General features: G+C 33.9%; 2 protein-coding genes across 6 annotated transcripts in view; one reads left to right on the forward strand and one right to left on the reverse strand.

The window, feature by feature from the left end:
• The first annotated feature begins 77 nt into the window (after positions 1-77).
• The window catches only part of LOC311629810 (histone-lysine N-methyltransferase SETMAR-like), a 32,940-nt gene continuing 14,370 nt past the window's right edge, over positions 78-18,647 (forward strand). The window contains exon 1 of the mRNA XM_084898260.1: positions 78-742. The gene's annotated coding sequence lies outside the window, so the exon portion shown is untranslated. The remainder of the gene's footprint in view (positions 743-18,647) is intronic.
• PSIP1 (PC4 and SRSF1 interacting protein 1) overlaps positions 739-18,647 on the reverse strand; it is a 38,487-nt gene continuing 20,578 nt past the window's right edge. Inside the window, exons 8-17 of one of the 5 annotated variants that reach the window (XM_084898244.1) lie at positions 16,891-16,987; positions 15,467-15,542; positions 10,008-10,236; positions 9,002-9,120; positions 6,373-6,428; positions 5,722-5,792; positions 5,413-5,514; positions 5,086-5,299; positions 3,715-3,820; positions 739-1,351 (exon numbers count right to left, since the gene is read on the reverse strand). In XM_084898244.1, the coding sequence (XP_084754370.1) occupies positions 1,090-1,351; positions 3,715-3,820; positions 5,086-5,299; positions 5,413-5,514; positions 5,722-5,792; positions 6,373-6,428; positions 9,002-9,120; positions 10,008-10,236; positions 15,467-15,542; positions 16,891-16,987 (1,332 nt within the window). In that variant the 3' untranslated portion in view covers positions 739-1,089. Of the gene's footprint in view, positions 1,352-1,449; positions 3,001-3,714; positions 3,821-5,085; positions 5,300-5,412; positions 5,515-5,721; positions 5,793-6,372; positions 6,429-7,125; positions 7,776-9,001; positions 9,121-10,007; positions 10,237-15,466; positions 15,543-16,890; positions 16,988-18,647 lie in introns of those variants that run through there. The other 4 variants (XM_084898245.1, XM_084898246.1, XM_084898247.1 and 1 more) reach the window with 4 other exon arrangements.

The following is an 18,647-nucleotide window of genomic DNA, read 5'->3' on the forward strand; positions in this document are numbered from 1 at the left end:
TGGATAAAGAAGACTATTAGTTAAAATAATACTATTACTGAAATCCTTGTTTTATCACTAAAAATATTATCCTGCTTCTTAAGGTTAATTTTTTTCACCAATGTTACAAAGGCTTATATATCTGCTTTCATTTCCTGGTAAAATCTAAATGGCTAATCCAACGAGGCTACTCCCAGAATTTATTAATGTATTATATATCAGTTAAACAGATATCCCAACTTTCACCCTGGCATAAAACATACTTTCTGTCAGAGATTTTATAGCTGCAAATTTCAGTGTTAAATACAACATGACTAAAGTTACTTATTTTATCTAATGAAGAAAACAAATGTGAAAATATTGTGAACTTGAATTAACATCCTCTGTATTTAGAAATGAATTAGATTTTGATGTAATAATGGATATAGACATCACAAAATCGCTGTCTATAAAAGCAATGCCTATTTCCTTAAACATCTTTTTCAGGCTTCAGTACCCTTTAAGGATAATTTGACATTTATTCCAATCACATCACAATGTCGTATCCTCTCAAGTTTATACGCAGCACAAATCTGAACACATTTCTGCCTATACTTGTAGAGGTTCTTTTTTTAAGGTGTAATTATGGATTTGCTATTTCCAATAGATCGCCCTTTCTCTGGCCAGTCCAGTGGAACAAAGTTGTTATTGAAGCCTTCAGAGCCCTGTAGAAGCTTTTGCTTGTCTACAGGCCACCTCATCTTGACCTGGCATCTTCAACCAGGTAAGTGTGTGAGTACACTATGGTCCATTTTATTACCCTGCTCCTTGAAACCACATGACATAACAGCATTTATAAGGCTAAAAGTATTCCAGTCAAGTTGTTGACACAGATAAAGTCCAATTCAGGTTCTCTGATTCAGATGGTACTTCTGAAAGTTTTCAAAATCATGTGAGAAAATCAACAATTGATTCTGCTGAGGCAAGCCTAATTTACTCTTGTGAAAATGCTTTATAAAAACATACCAAAAATATGGGGTGGGGGTTAAGGGAGCAGTCCTAGCTCTCATTTAAATTATCTTTTAAGTGACTTATCCAGTTGTGGAATTTTGATCAAATGCACAATTTAAATTAAGCAAATGCTCCTGAAAGTTCTTGGTAATTACTTATATGGCTTTTTCTTAAGAGTTCTGAGATTTTGTGAATCGTTGACAGAAATTTCTTTAAATGAGGATTAAGACTGGTTAGACTGTTGTAAGAACGTACTCTTGGTAAGCTATGAAGACCTGCTGGGTCACAGAATAAAAAGGGAGGGTGAACCAAAAATAACATTACCTTTATTTTTGACATTTTGAGCTTATTAGTTTCCCTGTTTCTCCAAACAACACGATATCTGTGATGACACAAAGAAATTACTCCCTTGGAAGCAAATCCAGAATTCCAACGAATTTTTATACATAGCACATAAGTAATTTACTAGTACAGTTTGTTAAAAAAAAATTCTTTAATCAAAAGAAGTTTACATGTTAACACTTATGGCTTTACTAGAATAATCTGTCAAATCTTAATTGTGCTAAGGATCAAACAAATATACGTAATAGCAAAAATTCCCTCAAAACACACCGAATCCTTGCTTCCATTAAGACCTCTCAAAATTAAAATTCCAACTACTGAAATAATTTAACTTTTCATCAATTGATGAAAACAAAATTATCTGAGCAGTCAAAGCATACAATGTATGCCACATGCAAACACTTAAGCAAAAGCCTTTTCTCCATATTCATAGTTTCAAAACAAGTGTTTTAACTACTAAAAACCAACTGACCTCATCAAATGATCTTAGAAATACTATCTGTTAAAAGTTAGCCTTAAGTCTTTTGGGTTACTTGGTTCACCCTGATTTATTCCATATAAGTGAATGTTCAGACTAAAATAAAAGCCTAACACCACTCCTTTGTCTGCTGCCTCAAAGCAATGAATATTTCCAATTTTTGCAATCCTGTCACATGTATGATCTAGAAATAAAATTCTTTTTGATATGGCCATTTTCAAATAGGTTAGTTTCCTTATATATCATTTACTGTATAAGCCTCATGGATTGTTTTCCAATTAAAAAAATACTCAGTGACTTTAATGGGTGACTTTTAAAACAATTTCAGAAATGTTTCAAAAATAAACTTACTTAGTTTTCAGTTTCAGCTATACAGTTCATATAAAGGATCTTATTAGATGGCTGAACCCTAGAGTCAGATTCATTCCTATATACAGCCATTCTGCTTTGTCAGGAAAGTCATGTGACTGCAAAATTGCCAGCCACAATATTAAATTACTTTATAAAGTTAACATGAGTTTTGTACCTTGTGGAATTGTTAGTTCAATGTCAGTTGATAATGTAGTTTTTCTTACAAAAAGGCATACAGACGACATATTGTTACAAAGCAGCAGATAATATAGCACAATGTAGACTGAGATTAATTTTAGTTAGCAGGGAGTAATTATATAGAACTAACATTTTATCTACCATAAAAATGTGTAACCTACAAAAACCACAAACAGTGAAAAGACAGTCTGGTAAATCCAAGTTTGTAAAAACTATGCACAAAACCCACAGTATTGGGGAAAAGAGGAAGTTTTATACAAGAAGTTTTAAAAATGTAATTTTTTTCTACTATCAATTACACATTAACATACATACACTAATTGAAAATATGCTACAACCAATGTCTTAAAAAGCAGCTCAAAATTTCCTAAATGACTTTTCCCTCACATTTACTGTATAATGGAGCTGTTAATACTGCACAAGTACAATTAAGCAATGTTTAATTACTTTTAAACAAAGATTAATGAATTTCCTCCCTAAAACAAGTTTTAAACATCAAAACCTATGTTTATAAAAATGTAAAACTTTCAGCAGTCTAAATACTTCTAATGAAAACCATTACAAACTTCTCAAATGTTCTTTATATTCCAGGTATGTCAACCTAGTTATCTAGCGCAGAATCCTTCAGAGATATTTCAGTCTCTCTCTCTTCACTGGATGGCCTAAAGAAAAGTGGGGGGAAAAAGGTGTGACAACTGGGATTAGGGGATTTTTTTTAAATCACCAAAGATTTAGAGTTACTATTTTTGGTTGAAACTTTTACCATGTTCTATCTTCCCAATAATATGCAGATCAAGCACTGTATTTCAGGGAAGCATCAGGCCCTTTCCATCATTTCCTATTTTAAAATGGATTTTATTTAGAGAACATGAAAATGCTATATGCCTGTGATACCAACATATACCATCTTTATTGAAAAGATGTGATGTTACACAGGATTTCCCTGAATTTCAGAATTAGAAGGGATGCTTGATTCCTTGTCTTAATATACAGTGGAACAAACCATGAACATGGTAATTATGGCTCCATATCTAGAGTGGGTATCATAATACAAAATATCCTGAGATTCTAGATCTATTTTTTTTCTCCTGTCACAATTCAAGAAAGTATGAACCTAAGTCAATTATTAAAAGTGTATTTAGTCCAAGAAAGAATAGTTATTTTTTAAAAACTGGATTCCTGCCTAGCTATTCCTTTGAATACAGTGGCAAATTAGTGGGAAATAAAGATTTTTTATGATTTTTGCCTTTTTGATTTGCATCTTGTTTACTGAATACAGGAACTGATCAAAATATAATCCCTTCTATAAACAACTTTGGAACAATGATGTGATATAAAAAGCAAACACATTACAACCCATTAAAACATGTCCTCACTTTTTCTTACTGCTGGTCTCATCTTTGCTTTCTTCATTGCTATCTCCATTGTGTTGTGGTTGATTACTGTCTTGAGCATCAGATCCTCCATTTAGAGTCTTTGAACCTTTAGAAGGAGACCAATGGAAAAAAAAACTGTTAGAGCATCTAGTACTTTAGATATCCTCTAAAGATCAAAGTCAAAAATAAAACATGGCCCTGAAACTTCTTACACTTAACATGTTTTATTTGTAATCATTGGGTAGATCTGAGGCACACAGTAAGAAGCAGGGCTGCTGCACATAGTCACAGGAACAGGAGGTATTATCATTAGTTTGATTATTCCATTTGTCACTGTTATCAGCAAGAGGGTAGTGCAGCTCTTTGGAGCATTATGATTCATTATATTTTCAGAGAAAAAACACACACAAAATCTCATAAATTAATGATATTTTAGAACAAAAAATGTCAAAAATATTACTTCCTAACATGATTTTATGCCCTATTACTAAGTAAACAGTACGGGCTTCCATGTAAACTTAACCTGTATAGATTCCCTAAGAAATGAGCACAAAAATCCAACTTCTGAACGTTGTTTTCTACATTAAGCAGCTGCTGCTATGACTTTCAATAACATGGAATTTCAGGTACTGATTATTCTTTAAGAGTCTATCCCAGATAACATCCTAAAATATTTGTTTCAAATGACATTATCCAGAACTTGCTTTGAAATAATCTTCAGGGATGTCACAGAAAAACTTGATGGGACTATACGATAGAACGATCACTTGTTGTATTAAGTGCTCAAGTTGGTGATAGAGGGATAAAGAAAGTTCATTTCTCTTTACTTTTGTGTAGGTAAGAAATTTTTCCTAATTTCAATTAAGAGAATAACTACTACTAATAATAGTGTTGATCTTTGAACAATATGGGTTTGAACTGTAGTATTTCATCGAATACTGTAAATATATTTTCTATGTTTTTCATAACAATTTCTTTTCTCAAGCTTACTTTAAGAATATACTCTATAATACATACACAAATTATGTATTAGTTGACTGTTACCATTGAGGCTTCCAGTCAACAGTAGGCTATTAGTAGTTAAGTTTTGGGGAGAGCCAAAAGTTCTATGGATTTTTTACTGCAAAGGAGTTGGCACCCCTCACGCCCACATTGCCCAAGAGTCAACTCTAATAGTAAACACCAGTATTTACTATTAATTTAACTTAACCTTGAAAAAGAAAAAACAGAAGCTAAGGTTAAGTATATTACTAAATTCTGCTATATACAGAAGAGACCTTTTTGTAATTTAATGTAGATAAGGTTTTAATAACATATATCAAGTTCATTTTCTTAAAAGCAGTCCCAACAAAGAATTTACCACATACATACCTGTTTGTTCCTTTTCTAGCTTTTTGTTTGGCCCTTTCTTTCCTTGATCTTTGGTTTTATTAGCTTCCTCATGCTGTCTTTGTTCGGCAAGAGATTTATTCAGCACCTGTGTGATCACTGAATCTCCTTCACCAACCAAAAACATGTTCTTAAACTTGTTATACAACATGGTAGATTTTTCCATGATAATCTGACTCACTTTGAATCGTCGTATCTGAGAAAACAAAGTACATTCATAATTATTTTCCCAATTGATTTTTAAATACTACTTTTTAGTGAAATGGTTTTGAGGAAATTTAAAAATCGGCATGACTTAAGATCACTTACTTTTTTCAGTGTTGTAATCATCTCTGTGTGTTTCTGAGCTTGTTGCATTGTGACCTGAAGTGAAGCTAGTTCATCCAAGGCCTCAATACATCTGTCCACATCCTTTATAAAATAGCAATTTTATAACTGTTAATTACCACAACCTTTATGATCTACTTTTAAATATTACTTTTAAATTTTCAAATAACAAGGCAGTATAAAGTAACCAGCGATAGTCCCTTTTACTTTAAATTTATCCATATTTATAAAACTAAGAAAATATGAAGCTATAAAAGCAGTACTGTATTTTTAAATGAGGTAAACACTTACAAGATTATCAATTTTGAGTGAATTTTTTATTTCAGCATGTATCCTTTGAAGTCGAGAATCCATTGATGTTTCTATAAGTTAAAATGTGAAACAGTAAACAGTTTTTCCAAAACCAGTATTTCTGAATAACAAGCAAAGTATAATGGAAAGATTTGGTGAATTTTTAAAAATGTTTTTAAACCTTCCTGCATCACTAAGAAGTTATCTGCCGTTCTTAGTATTTGGTTTAGGAAAGCAACATTTATTATATAAGGGAAAACTCACCATCTAGTTTCATATTTGTAAAATAAGCAGTCTGTACCCAATAGACTCTTAATTTTTAAACATCTGCTTCACCTTACACGTTTAAGGAAAAACAATTTCTATCTGAAACCAGATTTGTCAAAAAAAGTGGGAAAATATCTAGCTTTTGGCAATGTTGCCAAAATTTGACTTAATCATATGAGCATGAAAATAAATGACTCGTTAGCAAGTTCACTTGATTACATACTTATAATACAGGCAATGTACAATATATAGAATTCATTAGGAACTTAAAATTTATTTGTAGGATTTAAGAACATGAAATGACATATTTTAAAACCTACACATAAAGTTTTGATTTCCTTTCTATGTATAATTTAAATCATCTTAGAAAGTGAAATAACTAACCTCGCTTCTTCTCCACTTTCTTAACTTCTGGCTTCTTTCCTTCATCTTTATTCTGCCTATCAAATGTTAACACAAATATTTGAAAACATTGGAACTTTGTGACTATCAAATGTTCACAATCCCTTATGTAAAGTTAAAATCTTTTTCTTTAAAATAGTAAGTCAATAGCCTAAATCATAAGTAACTAATTTTTAGAACTCTGCAATGCCATAGCATTAATTGCTATAAATATAAGCAGAACTTGTTAAAAAAAAAAATGTTGTAAATAATCTAACAATCTAATGTTTTATTGGCATCGCAAATAAAGTTTTAATAGTCGCCATGGTCAATTTTTTTCCCAACAGTAAATTGTGTATCATTGCAAGACCAGTATCAGGGCCAACTGACAGTGAGAAGAGAATGCTTATAATTGTTTCATAAATTCTACATCACACTTACTTTAAAAAGTAACATATTATAAAAGACTGGTTTAATTGTTCCCATATCTCCGAAGGTTAATTTCAAGAGTTTGAAGCTCATTTCCACATTAAATAGGCTGTTTAAAAGATAATACTGTTTTATAAAAATGTTTTTGCCAATGTCAAGCTTAGATGATATTCACTAACATTTACATACCATTTCACAAATGAAAAGGTACTATGCTATTATAAATAACCATTTAAAATGAATTATTAATTTCTAGTACCTTTGCTTGGAGTTTGAGCCTTATAAACATTCGAATAGACAAGAACAAAAAATATCTAAAAATCAGGGTGTTTTTTTTAAAAAAACTTTATTTTAAAATTTTGGTTACAGTTTCATTTTTGTTCTTAACAAGGCTATGTTTAATCTCTCGATTAAAAAAACAATTAAGATTCTAAAGAATTAAACAACAAAGGAATGTCAAGAGAAGGGCACAACTGCCCCAATATCTGGGGTATGATAACTATTCCAGTTTAACACCTAACTTCGAAACAAAATTAAAGTTTATATTTTCTAAATGAAATAATGTACAACCACCATGTTTCCAGCTTATTCTAATTTTCACACACAAAGCTTCATTTTAAGCTTGGAAAAAACTTTTTGCCAACCTTATTATGTAGTGTGTACCTTACAGAAAATTTAACAATCATAACACAGTATTAATGCCATTAATGAAGTCCTCAATTTAGTATCTGGAACATTCTTCCATCAAAGGGGGGGAAGGGGAAATTCAGTCCAATGAGTCTGTCTCAAGATCTTCATCTGTTTGCTCCACTTGTATTTTCTTTTCAGTAACTGGATTAATGCTTTGAGCCCAAAATGAGATATATGTTTTATTACTGTAGATTACATGTTGTTTGGCTGGGAATACAATACAATAAACTTTATTTTGCATAATGCATTTCACACAAGCTGCATCTGAAATGCTTTACAGAGCAAAACTGTCCAAGTACAAAGTTTTGTAATAACAGGAGAAGGAAAGAAAACACAAATATTAGAATTTAAGAAAGTTACATTCGGAGGACATTAAAAAAGAAACTGAAACACAAAGATAACGTATTATTAAGGAAGGATTGGGCTAGATTTTTTACTAACCAATGGCTAATTTTATATCTTAATTTGGAGAGCACAATAAAGTTAAAACAAACAATGCAACAACTTTTCAGTGAAAGGATTTGAAAAGGACAGGAAGAAAAAATAACTACTAATCACAGAAATGGTCAAAGTCTAGTCTAACAGATAAAAGGGAGTACCATTTCTGAGCTTTAGATCAGTTTTTATTACTCCCTCAAGCAGCTGAAACCGCTTATATAGCCTCCAAACTAAGAAAGCAGATGGTCAAATGTTACACTTGTAAAGAAAGGCTTTTGGCTTACAAATATATGAAGAAAAAGCACAAGTTTAAGGGTACTCTAAAGAATTGATGCTTATAAGTCTCTTGGTGACCTGGAACATGTTTGTAAAATCACTTCACTAAAAAAAGTTTAGTCAGAATAAAGCCAGCAAAATATTTTTTTCAGAGAAAGAACTCAGAAGTGACAGTCTAAAGGTAATTAGGAAAACAAATGTAACACATGAAGCCTAATTATCATTGCCATTTTCCTTCCAATCAAATTATTTTGTAGAATAAAATTAAAGAGGAAAATTCCCTATGTTAAGTATATAGTATCTTCAAGTATGGGAACTTTAAGAGAAATCAGGTTTGAACTAGATTTATATTATACACATCTAATGCAAACCCTGACCGCCTTTAGATTTACTGGCTTTTGGGTTTCCAGCTGTGCTTTTGTTATTCTTGCTGGTCTTTTGAGGGGGGCCTGCTGGTGGTATGACAATAAGGATATTTCATTCCATTCTTTCTGTATTTAACATTATGCAAATAAATAGTAGAAGATGTAGACACTTTCTACAGAGCCACTAACAGTAAAATCTTATCTGCACTTTGAGTTTAGATTAAAAATACAAAGGGTGATTACCCTCAGTAAATTTCACCCTCTTAGAAAAGGAGGGATCCTAAAACAGAATTATTATTACTAATATTACGACTATGTAATAGGAAAAAAATCACTTTAAAAGGCTTCTTAAGGTCTGGAAAAAGATGTCATTGTTTAAAAATGTTATGCTAGCTTTAGAAAGAAGTCAAAATTTAGAACAAGAAAATACTTACTGCTCAGTTTCCATTTGTTCCTCTTGCTTGCGTTTTCTATCTGCTGCTTCTTTCTCATGTTGGCCTTTCAGCATATTCCTCCTATGAGCAGTCTGAAAGTTCCTTCCACCTTTTCTCTTCTGTTTTGAGAATTAGGATGGATTTAGCTCATCTCAGAATTATACATGTTTTTACTAACTTTAACTCTTCCTTTATGATTCTGGGAACTAAAATCTATTTTCTGCACTGCTATAGGATTGATGACCTTAGCTTAAAATGAAGTGTCAGTATCTTACTGGTTTAGTGACAACTACACTGCTCAATCTATCCAATTTGAAATTTTTGGCTTCTAAAGTGTCAAGTTATCATATAAAAATAAAAGATCTATATAACCTGGGTCTACATATCTCCAAGGCTATACAAGAAAAAGACGAATAGCTTAAACAAAATTCCTAAGCAACTTGGTAACCAAATAAAGTAACACTGATAAAATGTAGAGCGTATGCCTAAAGAGTAGTAAGAATTTCAGTGAAATCTATGATCCTGTTAAACAATGTCATCCCCTAAATTTAATTTTTAACAAGTTTATAACACTTAGTATCATATAATTTTGAAGAGGCAAAATAAATTTAGAATGCACAGTAAATTAAAGTTTAAAATATACTTTTAAACATAGCTAACAAGTTTATTCAGAAAGGTAAAGAAATTCAGTTAACCTTGTAATCACATTTATAGACTTTCTCAAAGAACTACTTATCAACCCTAACTGGTTTGGCTCAGTGGATAAAGCATCGGCCTGTGGACTCAAAGGTCCCAGATTTGATTCCGGTCAAGGGCATGTACCTTGGTTGAGGACACATACCAAGTAGGGAGTGTGAAGGAGGCAGATTGTTTCTCTCTCATGGATGTTTCTAGCTCTCTATCCCTCTCCCTTTCTCTTTGTAAAAAATCAATAAAATATATATTTTTTAAAAACTATTTATCAAACTAAAAATAAATATTTTATTTGATAGTTAAAACATTCTACCTTTTCACCTTCTTGATCATCTCCTTCCTCTTCAGAATCAGAGGTTGACGTAACCCCTGTTTTAGCTAAATTTTTCCTTTTAGATTCAAGTTCCTTCTTCCCCTCCTTTTTGTCTGGCTCTTTTCTTGGCTTATCTTCTTCCTTCTGGCCCTCTTCATCCTTTTTAAGCTGCTTTTTAGGTTGTTTTTCCTCTTGCCCCTTTTTCTTACTTTTGTCTTCTTCAGTTACCCTATTTTAGAGAATGCAACAATAGAAAATGAACTTTTATGCATAATTAACATTTATCATTCAACTAAACTCAGTCAACCAAATAAGTGTTTTTTAAAAATAAGCTATAATTTATTTTTATTAAAAAATTTTTAAATAAAATATAATTGGTAGTCAATCATCCAGTCACAAAAGGAGAAGAGCACCCCTTTATATAAATTACAAGATTCAAAAACTATAGTGGATTTGGGCTAACAGGAAAGTGATTCTCACCCTCCCACCTTTTTTTTTTTTTTACTTTTGTATAATGGGACTTATTCACTGGGGGCGAGAGGGGAGGAGAATTTATATTTATTTATATATATATATATATATATATATATATATATATATATATATATATATATATATATATATATTATAACAAGTTGCCATTTTCTTGACTCTTGTGGATATAGCAATGTGCAAGATGGTAAAAGTCCCAGAACCTTTTGAACTTATATTCTACATATTTTATAAGAAATTATGTTTAAAAAGTAGAAACACTGGGAAAAATACAATCGCATGGGAACTGCATATGATCAAATATTGTAATTTTAGAATTAAAAGAAAATCTTTACAAGGTAAAAGGCTCCCAACTTATAAACTACAATACCAATTAAGTGTAGTATCAACAGTGATGGACTCCCTACTCCCTACCCCTGAGAACTTCAGCATTCCATCAGCACTGGATTTCAGACTTAACTAAAATAAGTCAACCTACTGAAATTGCTCACTAATCCTAACATACCATTGGATAGTATTTATGTAACAAGTACAGTAGATAAAACTGAGTATTTATGTTATAACATGCTCTAGAAGAATCAAATGATGCTAACCACATAATCTTATTGTGTGTGTGTGTGTGTGTGTGTGTGTGTGTGCAACTAAAGTAAAAAGAAATACAATTTGAAGTTTGGATGAACTGTTTTAAAACAAACCTTTTTTACTGTTTAAGGAATTCTACTGAAATTTTCACATTATACAATTTATCAATGAATTTGAAAGCTGGAAGGGGCCTATGTGACCTGGCTTTAACTGGATGGTAAACTGAACTCTAATATATTATTATACAACTAGAGGCCCGATGCACAAAATCCACGCAAGTGGTTCTGGCCCCCATCGCTGGGGTAGCAGCCAGGAGCCTCTGCCACCTCTGCCTCGGCCCCTGCTGCTGTGGATATTGGATTAATTAGCATATTTTACTTTTATTATTATAGATTATAGAAAGGTAAAACTCTCACATGTGATAACTCATAAGAAAGTGGAATGGAATGGGTTGAAAGTTAGTCCAACCCATTCCATTTGACAAATCAGAAAATGATAGTGCAACAATAGAAAATGAATAATTTGCCCAATAACCTCCTACCAGACTTGCTTCCTTGAACCCTTGAGATATTATTAAATTGGAAAAGAAAGAAAATTACCCTTTAACTCTTTAGAAATTTTTGTCACACAAATGGATTTCTTCCTTTACTTTTAACGGATGGAAGAAAAAGCATGAAATAAAATTAACTTTAATATTTCCAAAAATGTGAATATTTTTATCATAATCAATTTAATTGAGATAGGAACAGAGTACAATGTAAAAAGCATTTTCATGGCTCTTACTAGCTACTGACCACTTGCCTCCCCAAAAATGTTACCCACCCTATGGATGGAAGCAGATATTAAAAATGCAAATAACCTTTGTCCCAACCCATCTGCTTCTAGCAATTTATTCTTACCAATATATTTGTACATGTATATTTAGAAAATAGTGTATTTAAAAAGATGTACATATAGTCCTGGCCAGTGTGCTAAATGCTTAGAACATTGGTTCAGTTCCTGGTTAAGAGAACATACCTGAGTTGCAGGTTCAAACCCTGGTTGGTTGGAATGCATATGGAAGGCAAGCAACTGATGTGTTCCTCTCACATTGAAGTTTCTCTCTGTCTCTTCTCTCCCTCCACCCCTTTCCCAAAAAATTATTGGAAAAAGATCCTGAGGTGAGGATTGACCAAGAAACGGAGGGGAGGGGAAGAAAGATCTATAAATGGGATGGATCTTAAGAAATATAATACACAATGGAATACCATACAGCTGTTTTTAAAGAAAAATATGATTAGAAAGTGTATCCTAAAATCGCAAGAAATAGATAATTTCAAGGTTTAATGAATATCATCAAAGCAGAAAATTACAAAAATGTAATGATCACTGCTTGCTAAAAAATAATTTTCTCAATGGTCTTCCTTACCTCCTTCCATGAAAAACAGGTTTCCCCATAGTGACAACTTTCTTTTTTAGTAGGTCAAGTTACAAAAGGAAATTTGTATTTGTAAATTTCTTTAATCTTATAATATTTAAGTAAGCAAAGCCTATTGTAAACACACCCAAAATATCTCAGTGGCCTATAACAAATATTTCTTAATTTACATGAGCATTATGAGATGGTTTCATTTCTTCTGGGCTTATTCCACTGTCATGTCATTTCAGGACCCACTGCAGAGAAGCTGTCAATGACAGATACATGCTGTTCCCATGGTGGAGAGTGGAAGTTTCAAAAGAACCTATACAGTTTAGCTGTTCATTCCACTGAGTTTGTTTTCAGATCCACATCCGAGAGTGGCTATTGCCAATCCCAGCCTACATATAGCGTGAATTAAAAATAAATATAGCAAGATACTGCTTTTTGCAGTTGTCCATCACCTCAGCAAAAAGCTGTTAGTACAAAGCAAGTGATACCAGCAACCCAAACATAAAATGTGACCTAGATGGCTTTGAAAAACCTATCTGGTTTGGAAAACTAAACTCTATTATATAAATAGTATCCCAGCACACGATTCTGTGCACCAGTAAGTCACTGCCACCCTGTTGTAGCTCTCTGCCCACTGCCTCACCCTCCTACTTCCCCCTGCCCCCTCCTGTAGCTCTCAGCTGCCCACTTGTAGTTCACTGCCCCACCCTCCTACAGATCTGTGATCTGGTCATTACGCCCCGATGGATAATTAGCATATTCCTCTCTAATCATATAGGATGGACAAAACTGTCACATGTGAGAACTCACAAGAAAATACATTCAATGAACTTGTGACTTTCAGTAAAGAGGTTTCAAGGTAGAATGCTGGGATCTCGAGATGGCTGTTACCAAGATAAATAGGGTACTTTAAGAAATGAGTTCAAAAAAAATAATATGAAAACAAAACCAACACAAAAATTTCATGCATTTCAATGTTGAAAGTTGCCTCTATCCTGTAAAATTTTTTCAAATTCAAAAACTGGGTCAAAGATCCAATTAAGGGTAAGCTGCCAGCCTTTCTTTAAGATTTCAAATTTAGTTACTTGCTCCTTCAGATAGACAAATGGAATAAAGAAACCAAGAGGTGTGCTCTCAGGAAAACCAACTCAAAGTGCCTGTAATTAAGTATAAAAAGATAAGCATGCTTGGCCAGTGTGGCTCAGTGGTTGAGTGCCGATCCATGAAACAGGAGGTTACTGGTTGGTTCCTGTAGGGAAATATGTCTTTATTGTTGAAAGTATTACATATGTCCCCCTTTTTTCCCCATTGACCCCTTCTAGCGCACACCTGCCCCCTGCCTTCACCACCCTGTTGTCTGTGTCCATGAATATTGTGCACATACTAGAGTCCTGATACACAAAATTCATGCAAGGGTGGGCCTTTCTTCTCCCAGCTGCCGGCACTGGCTTCCCTCTGGCCACTGGCTTCATCCGGAAACATGTTCGGTCTAATTAGCATATTATGATTTTATTATTATAGATGCATACAAGTTCTTTGGTTGATATCTTCCCACCTATCCCCACTTTCCCTCTGAGATTGGACAGTGAGACCACACTGCACACAAAGCTGACTAGAATGCAACACATACTAACAATACAGTATTATTACAAAACTAACAGCAGCCTACTTCAAAAGTAATGGAGATATAAAAAGGAACTTTTGGCCTCTAACTTATCATAGTCTGAAAGCAGACTAAGAACTGCTCAACTGGTAAGGAGGATAACATTTGCCAATGAACTTTTCACATGCAACTCAAGATGATAATGAAAAGCACAGAACTCTCCGAGGAATCAACCAAAAGCCGTGGAGAAAAATGGACTAGGATACATTCAAGGGAGTCTGTGGAGACTTATCAAGGGAGATCTCCCAGTATGTTCCCAGCATAATTTCAAATTTCCTATGAACAATGCTGTGCACCTCTTAAACCTCTCCTTTCCAAATGGGAATATTTATTTTGGTCCCCTATCGCAGATCTACATGGGTGTCTAAAGGGGAGTGGAGAGCAGATAACCTGTGTTTTCAGTTCCTAAGTATCTAGAGCAAAGCGTTATGTTGATCATGAAAAGCCAGATGTGTCATGACTCATCTAAGGATCAGGATGAATGAGATTTACGTGGTATGCATTTTTAAAACAAAACATTTCATTTTTATTATTTTAAAAATATTTTTATTGATTCAAAGAGGAAGGGAGAGAAGAGATAGAAACATCAATGATGAGAGAGAATCACTGATTGGATGCCTCTTGCACACCCCCTACTGGGTTTGAGCCCACAACCTTGGCATGTGCCCTTGGCTGGAATTGAACCCAGGACCTCTTCAGTCCAAGGGCCGATGCTCTATCCACTGAGCCAAACCAGGTAGGGCTATGTGGTATGTTTTAAAACAAAAACAAACTCACCTGCATATGTACCTAACTTAATTTCACTGCAATAGTTAAAACTACGTTGCAATTCTATGCCACTCATTCTTAGGAAGGGAGGAAAGAGATATAGAAAATTTAATGATGAGACAATCATTGATCTGCTGCCTCCTGCATGCCCCACACTGGGTATAGATATAGAGTCCACAACCTGGGCATGTGCCCTAACTGGGAATTGGACCGTGACCTCCTGGTTTATGGGTCAATGCTCAACCAGTGAGCCACACCGGCTGGGCTAAGTAGCATTTTTAAGTAAGCTATTCTGAAAGATTTGTGGAAATTGCTCCAAGAACACTTTGCTTAAAATTTCCTTAAACTTGTTTTACCCTGCATTTTCTATTATATCAATTTTAACTTTATGTAATAAAAAATAAGAGTTTTCCTCATAATATTTAGAAAAATAGAATAACATATATCCTATACAATAAAACTAGTAAAAAAGCAGAGAGATTTATGCTTATTTAAAGTCGGATGTCTAACATTGCATAACTATTTATACATCAAAAATGAACTTACATGTCACTCTCTGAAGGACAGGTCTGTTTTACCATTTTGGGTCTGCCTCTTGGTTTTGGAATCTTGGCTTCTGTAGCTAACATTCACAGGGGGGAAAAAATTCTGTTAACTACCAGCTTTCCTCTGAAACATAAATCTCACATATAAAGATTACAAAAGATATACAGAGTGGGCAAAAGTAGGTTTATTGATGGCAAAAAAGAACTCTGCTTGAGGATAGCTAACAGGTAAACTTCAAGAATAATGAAGGCTGGCAATATCAGCACTTATGGATTGTATTGAAGTGTACTGTGACATTCTTTGGAGTTAATTAAGTTCTAATAATCATAACCATATAAACAATTGTAAACATACTTTTGCCCATCCCTGTTAGAGGAATATTGCTTAGTGGCTTATTAGATATACTATTATTTTAAGTTGTAAAGATAATATCCCTCTAACAAATCAAAAGAGCAACAGCTGAAAATTTGAAGAGAGAATAACAGTAATTTTAAATCTGTCCTTAGTATGGCTGAGAGCACTTAAAAGAACATCCTTCACTGTTGTTTTAACAAAGTATGACAAAATTATGAGTTGCACTTATATCTAATGCTCATATACATATTATAATATGTGTATAGGTAGATTCACAACTAAAAATTTGTAATCCAATTTTAATGCTGATAGCAGCAATATACTGTAAAGGGTCTAAACAAATAATGTAATAATCCTATATAATAAAGAGGTAATATGCAAATTGACCATCACTCCAACACACAAGATGGCTGTCACAAGATGGCCAGCAGGGGAAGGCAGTTGTGGGCAATTAGGCCAGCAGGGGAGGGCAGTTGGGAGGGACCAGGCTGGCAGGGGAGGGCAGTTAGGGGCAATCTGGCTGGCAGGGAAGCAGTTATGTGTCGATCAGGCTGGCAGGCAGCAGCAGTTAGGAGCAATGAGGCAGGGAGGCAGGCAGGAAGGCAGGCAGGCAAGTGGTTGGGAGCCAGCAGTCCTGGATTGAGGGATCCCAGATTGGAGATGGTGCCGGCTGGGCTAAGGGCCAAACACGCCCCGCCCCCATACATGAATTTCATGCACCCGGCCTCTAGCTAAAAAATGTTAGCTTTCCATTTGGAAAGCTTATGATCTCTAAAGTTAAGAGGTAAAACGAGCCCATCATTCATGTAATTTAAACCTCACCACTGCCTCATTTGCCACTTTTAGGGGAAAATACAATAGGGATAAAACAGAAAATGACAAGTCCCAAGCAATTATCTCAAACTTAAACATTTCATTACATAGAGCAGAAACTAAATTGAACTCCTTTAAAACTTGTACATTATACATAACCAGTTGCCTATCCAACTATTCCAAAGTATCTGAGGCACAACACTTAAAATATCTGTAACATTAATCATAAGCCAGAGTTTTAAACATTTTAATCCTACCTGCAGGCCGTCCTCTTTTAGGACTCACTTTTAGATTAGCAGATGCTGTTGCTGTTGTCACTGCTCCTGCCTCCTCGGTTTCTACTTGCTTTTCTGCCTGAATCACAAAGATTTAATTAACTTGTTTAGCAAATAGTAGGCATTTCAGTTTTAGTCAATGGTCAAAGTATGCCACTCTAAGTTAACAAATTCAAGTACATGCATAATTTTCATATGCTATTTTTCGTAAGTTGACTCATCAAGTGAGATCTTCAACTTAGCTTATAATTTTAGTGAGCAATTGTATGAAACAAGCAAAAACTTCACTTTTTAGATATTATTAACCTAAAAAAGTCATTTGGAAACATAAAGGTAATACTCTCAAGGCAAAATAGTAACCAAAGTGTTAACATAATTACACTGTAACAGCCCATACATTCTTTATAAATGTACTTTAAATATCTAAAAATGCTAACACTTTTCACTTACAACATAAAACCCAAGTTAATATTCTAATATTAGAAAACTCAAGAAATTAAGTGCTGATTGTTTTTTAAACTGTTAACATGTACACATTTTATTTTTGAATGGACTAAGGTCTGTTATTGTTTTTCTTTTAAATTTTCACTTGAGGTCATTCTTAGAGAAAGGGAAGGGGGAGGAGTAGAGGGAAACGGAGAGAGGGAGGGAGAGACAGGCGGAGAGAGAGAGACAGAGAGAGAGAGAGGGGGAAAGGGAGAGAGAGAAACATCGATCAGTCCTCCTTATGTGCCCAACCAGTAATCAGATCTGCAGGTATGTACCGTGAATCAGCAATCCCTTTGTGCACATGTTGATGCTCAGCCAACTGAGCCACTCCAGCTGGGCTGAAAACTGTTATTCTTATTTTCCATACAGGGTGATTTACTACAGTGTAGAAAATAAATCCCAATGTCACTTTGCAGATTATAATGCCCCCAGAGACAATAACCCCAAATGAGAGTCAATTTAATTGATTCAAGTATTAAAGTAGAACAAAGGTTAGGAACCACTAATTAGAAAGGAAGTACAATCTTGATCATAATGGAAAAGGGAAGAAAGAAACAGTAAAGAGAACTAAGAATGGGAGGACCACTATGAGCTGCTGCCCCACCTCCAATTATTTAGAATTCAACAGTAACTAGATCAACAAAATAAAGGCAATAATGAAAAAGCAAGCACAATCCAATGTTGATGAAAAAATTAAGACTCTTTAATTAACAATCTGATTTACAAACTTTTATGAGATAGTGCCCAATACTGCTAAGGATATGGATAATCATCCTATATAATAAAAGGCTAATATGCAAATTGTCCGTTCAACCAGGAGTTCAACCAGGGGTTGGGGCCGGCCAACTGCCCACCCCCCACCCCAGGCCTCTAGTTCAGATAATAATTAATGATGCTCAATATACTGGTAACACCTTTCTGAAATAATATCTTTATGAATGAACAGTGGCAATAAAGAATATACGAATCAAACTCAGCAATCCCACTTCTAAGAGTTTATCCATTTTCTTTTTGTTAGTTTTTTTAAACATTATTTTTGCCTTTATAATTAGAATATAATGATGCATATAATAAGCATTATTAAAAGTCTTAATAAACTCATCTACTATAACTCTTGAATTGTTCTCAAGAAAACTGTTCCTAAACATTACCTCAGGTTGTTTTCCAGAATTTTTAGCATCTACAAACCACCTACCTCTACCCCAGGGAGCTGTGTTTTTACCAAGTCTCTCAGATATCAAAGATATCAG

The sequence above is a fragment of the Pipistrellus hanaki genome (genome assembly GCF_964339955.1).
Source record: "Pipistrellus hanaki genome assembly, chromosome: 11".
NCBI classification, from domain to species: Eukaryota; Metazoa; Chordata; class Mammalia; order Chiroptera; family Vespertilionidae; genus Pipistrellus; species Pipistrellus hanaki.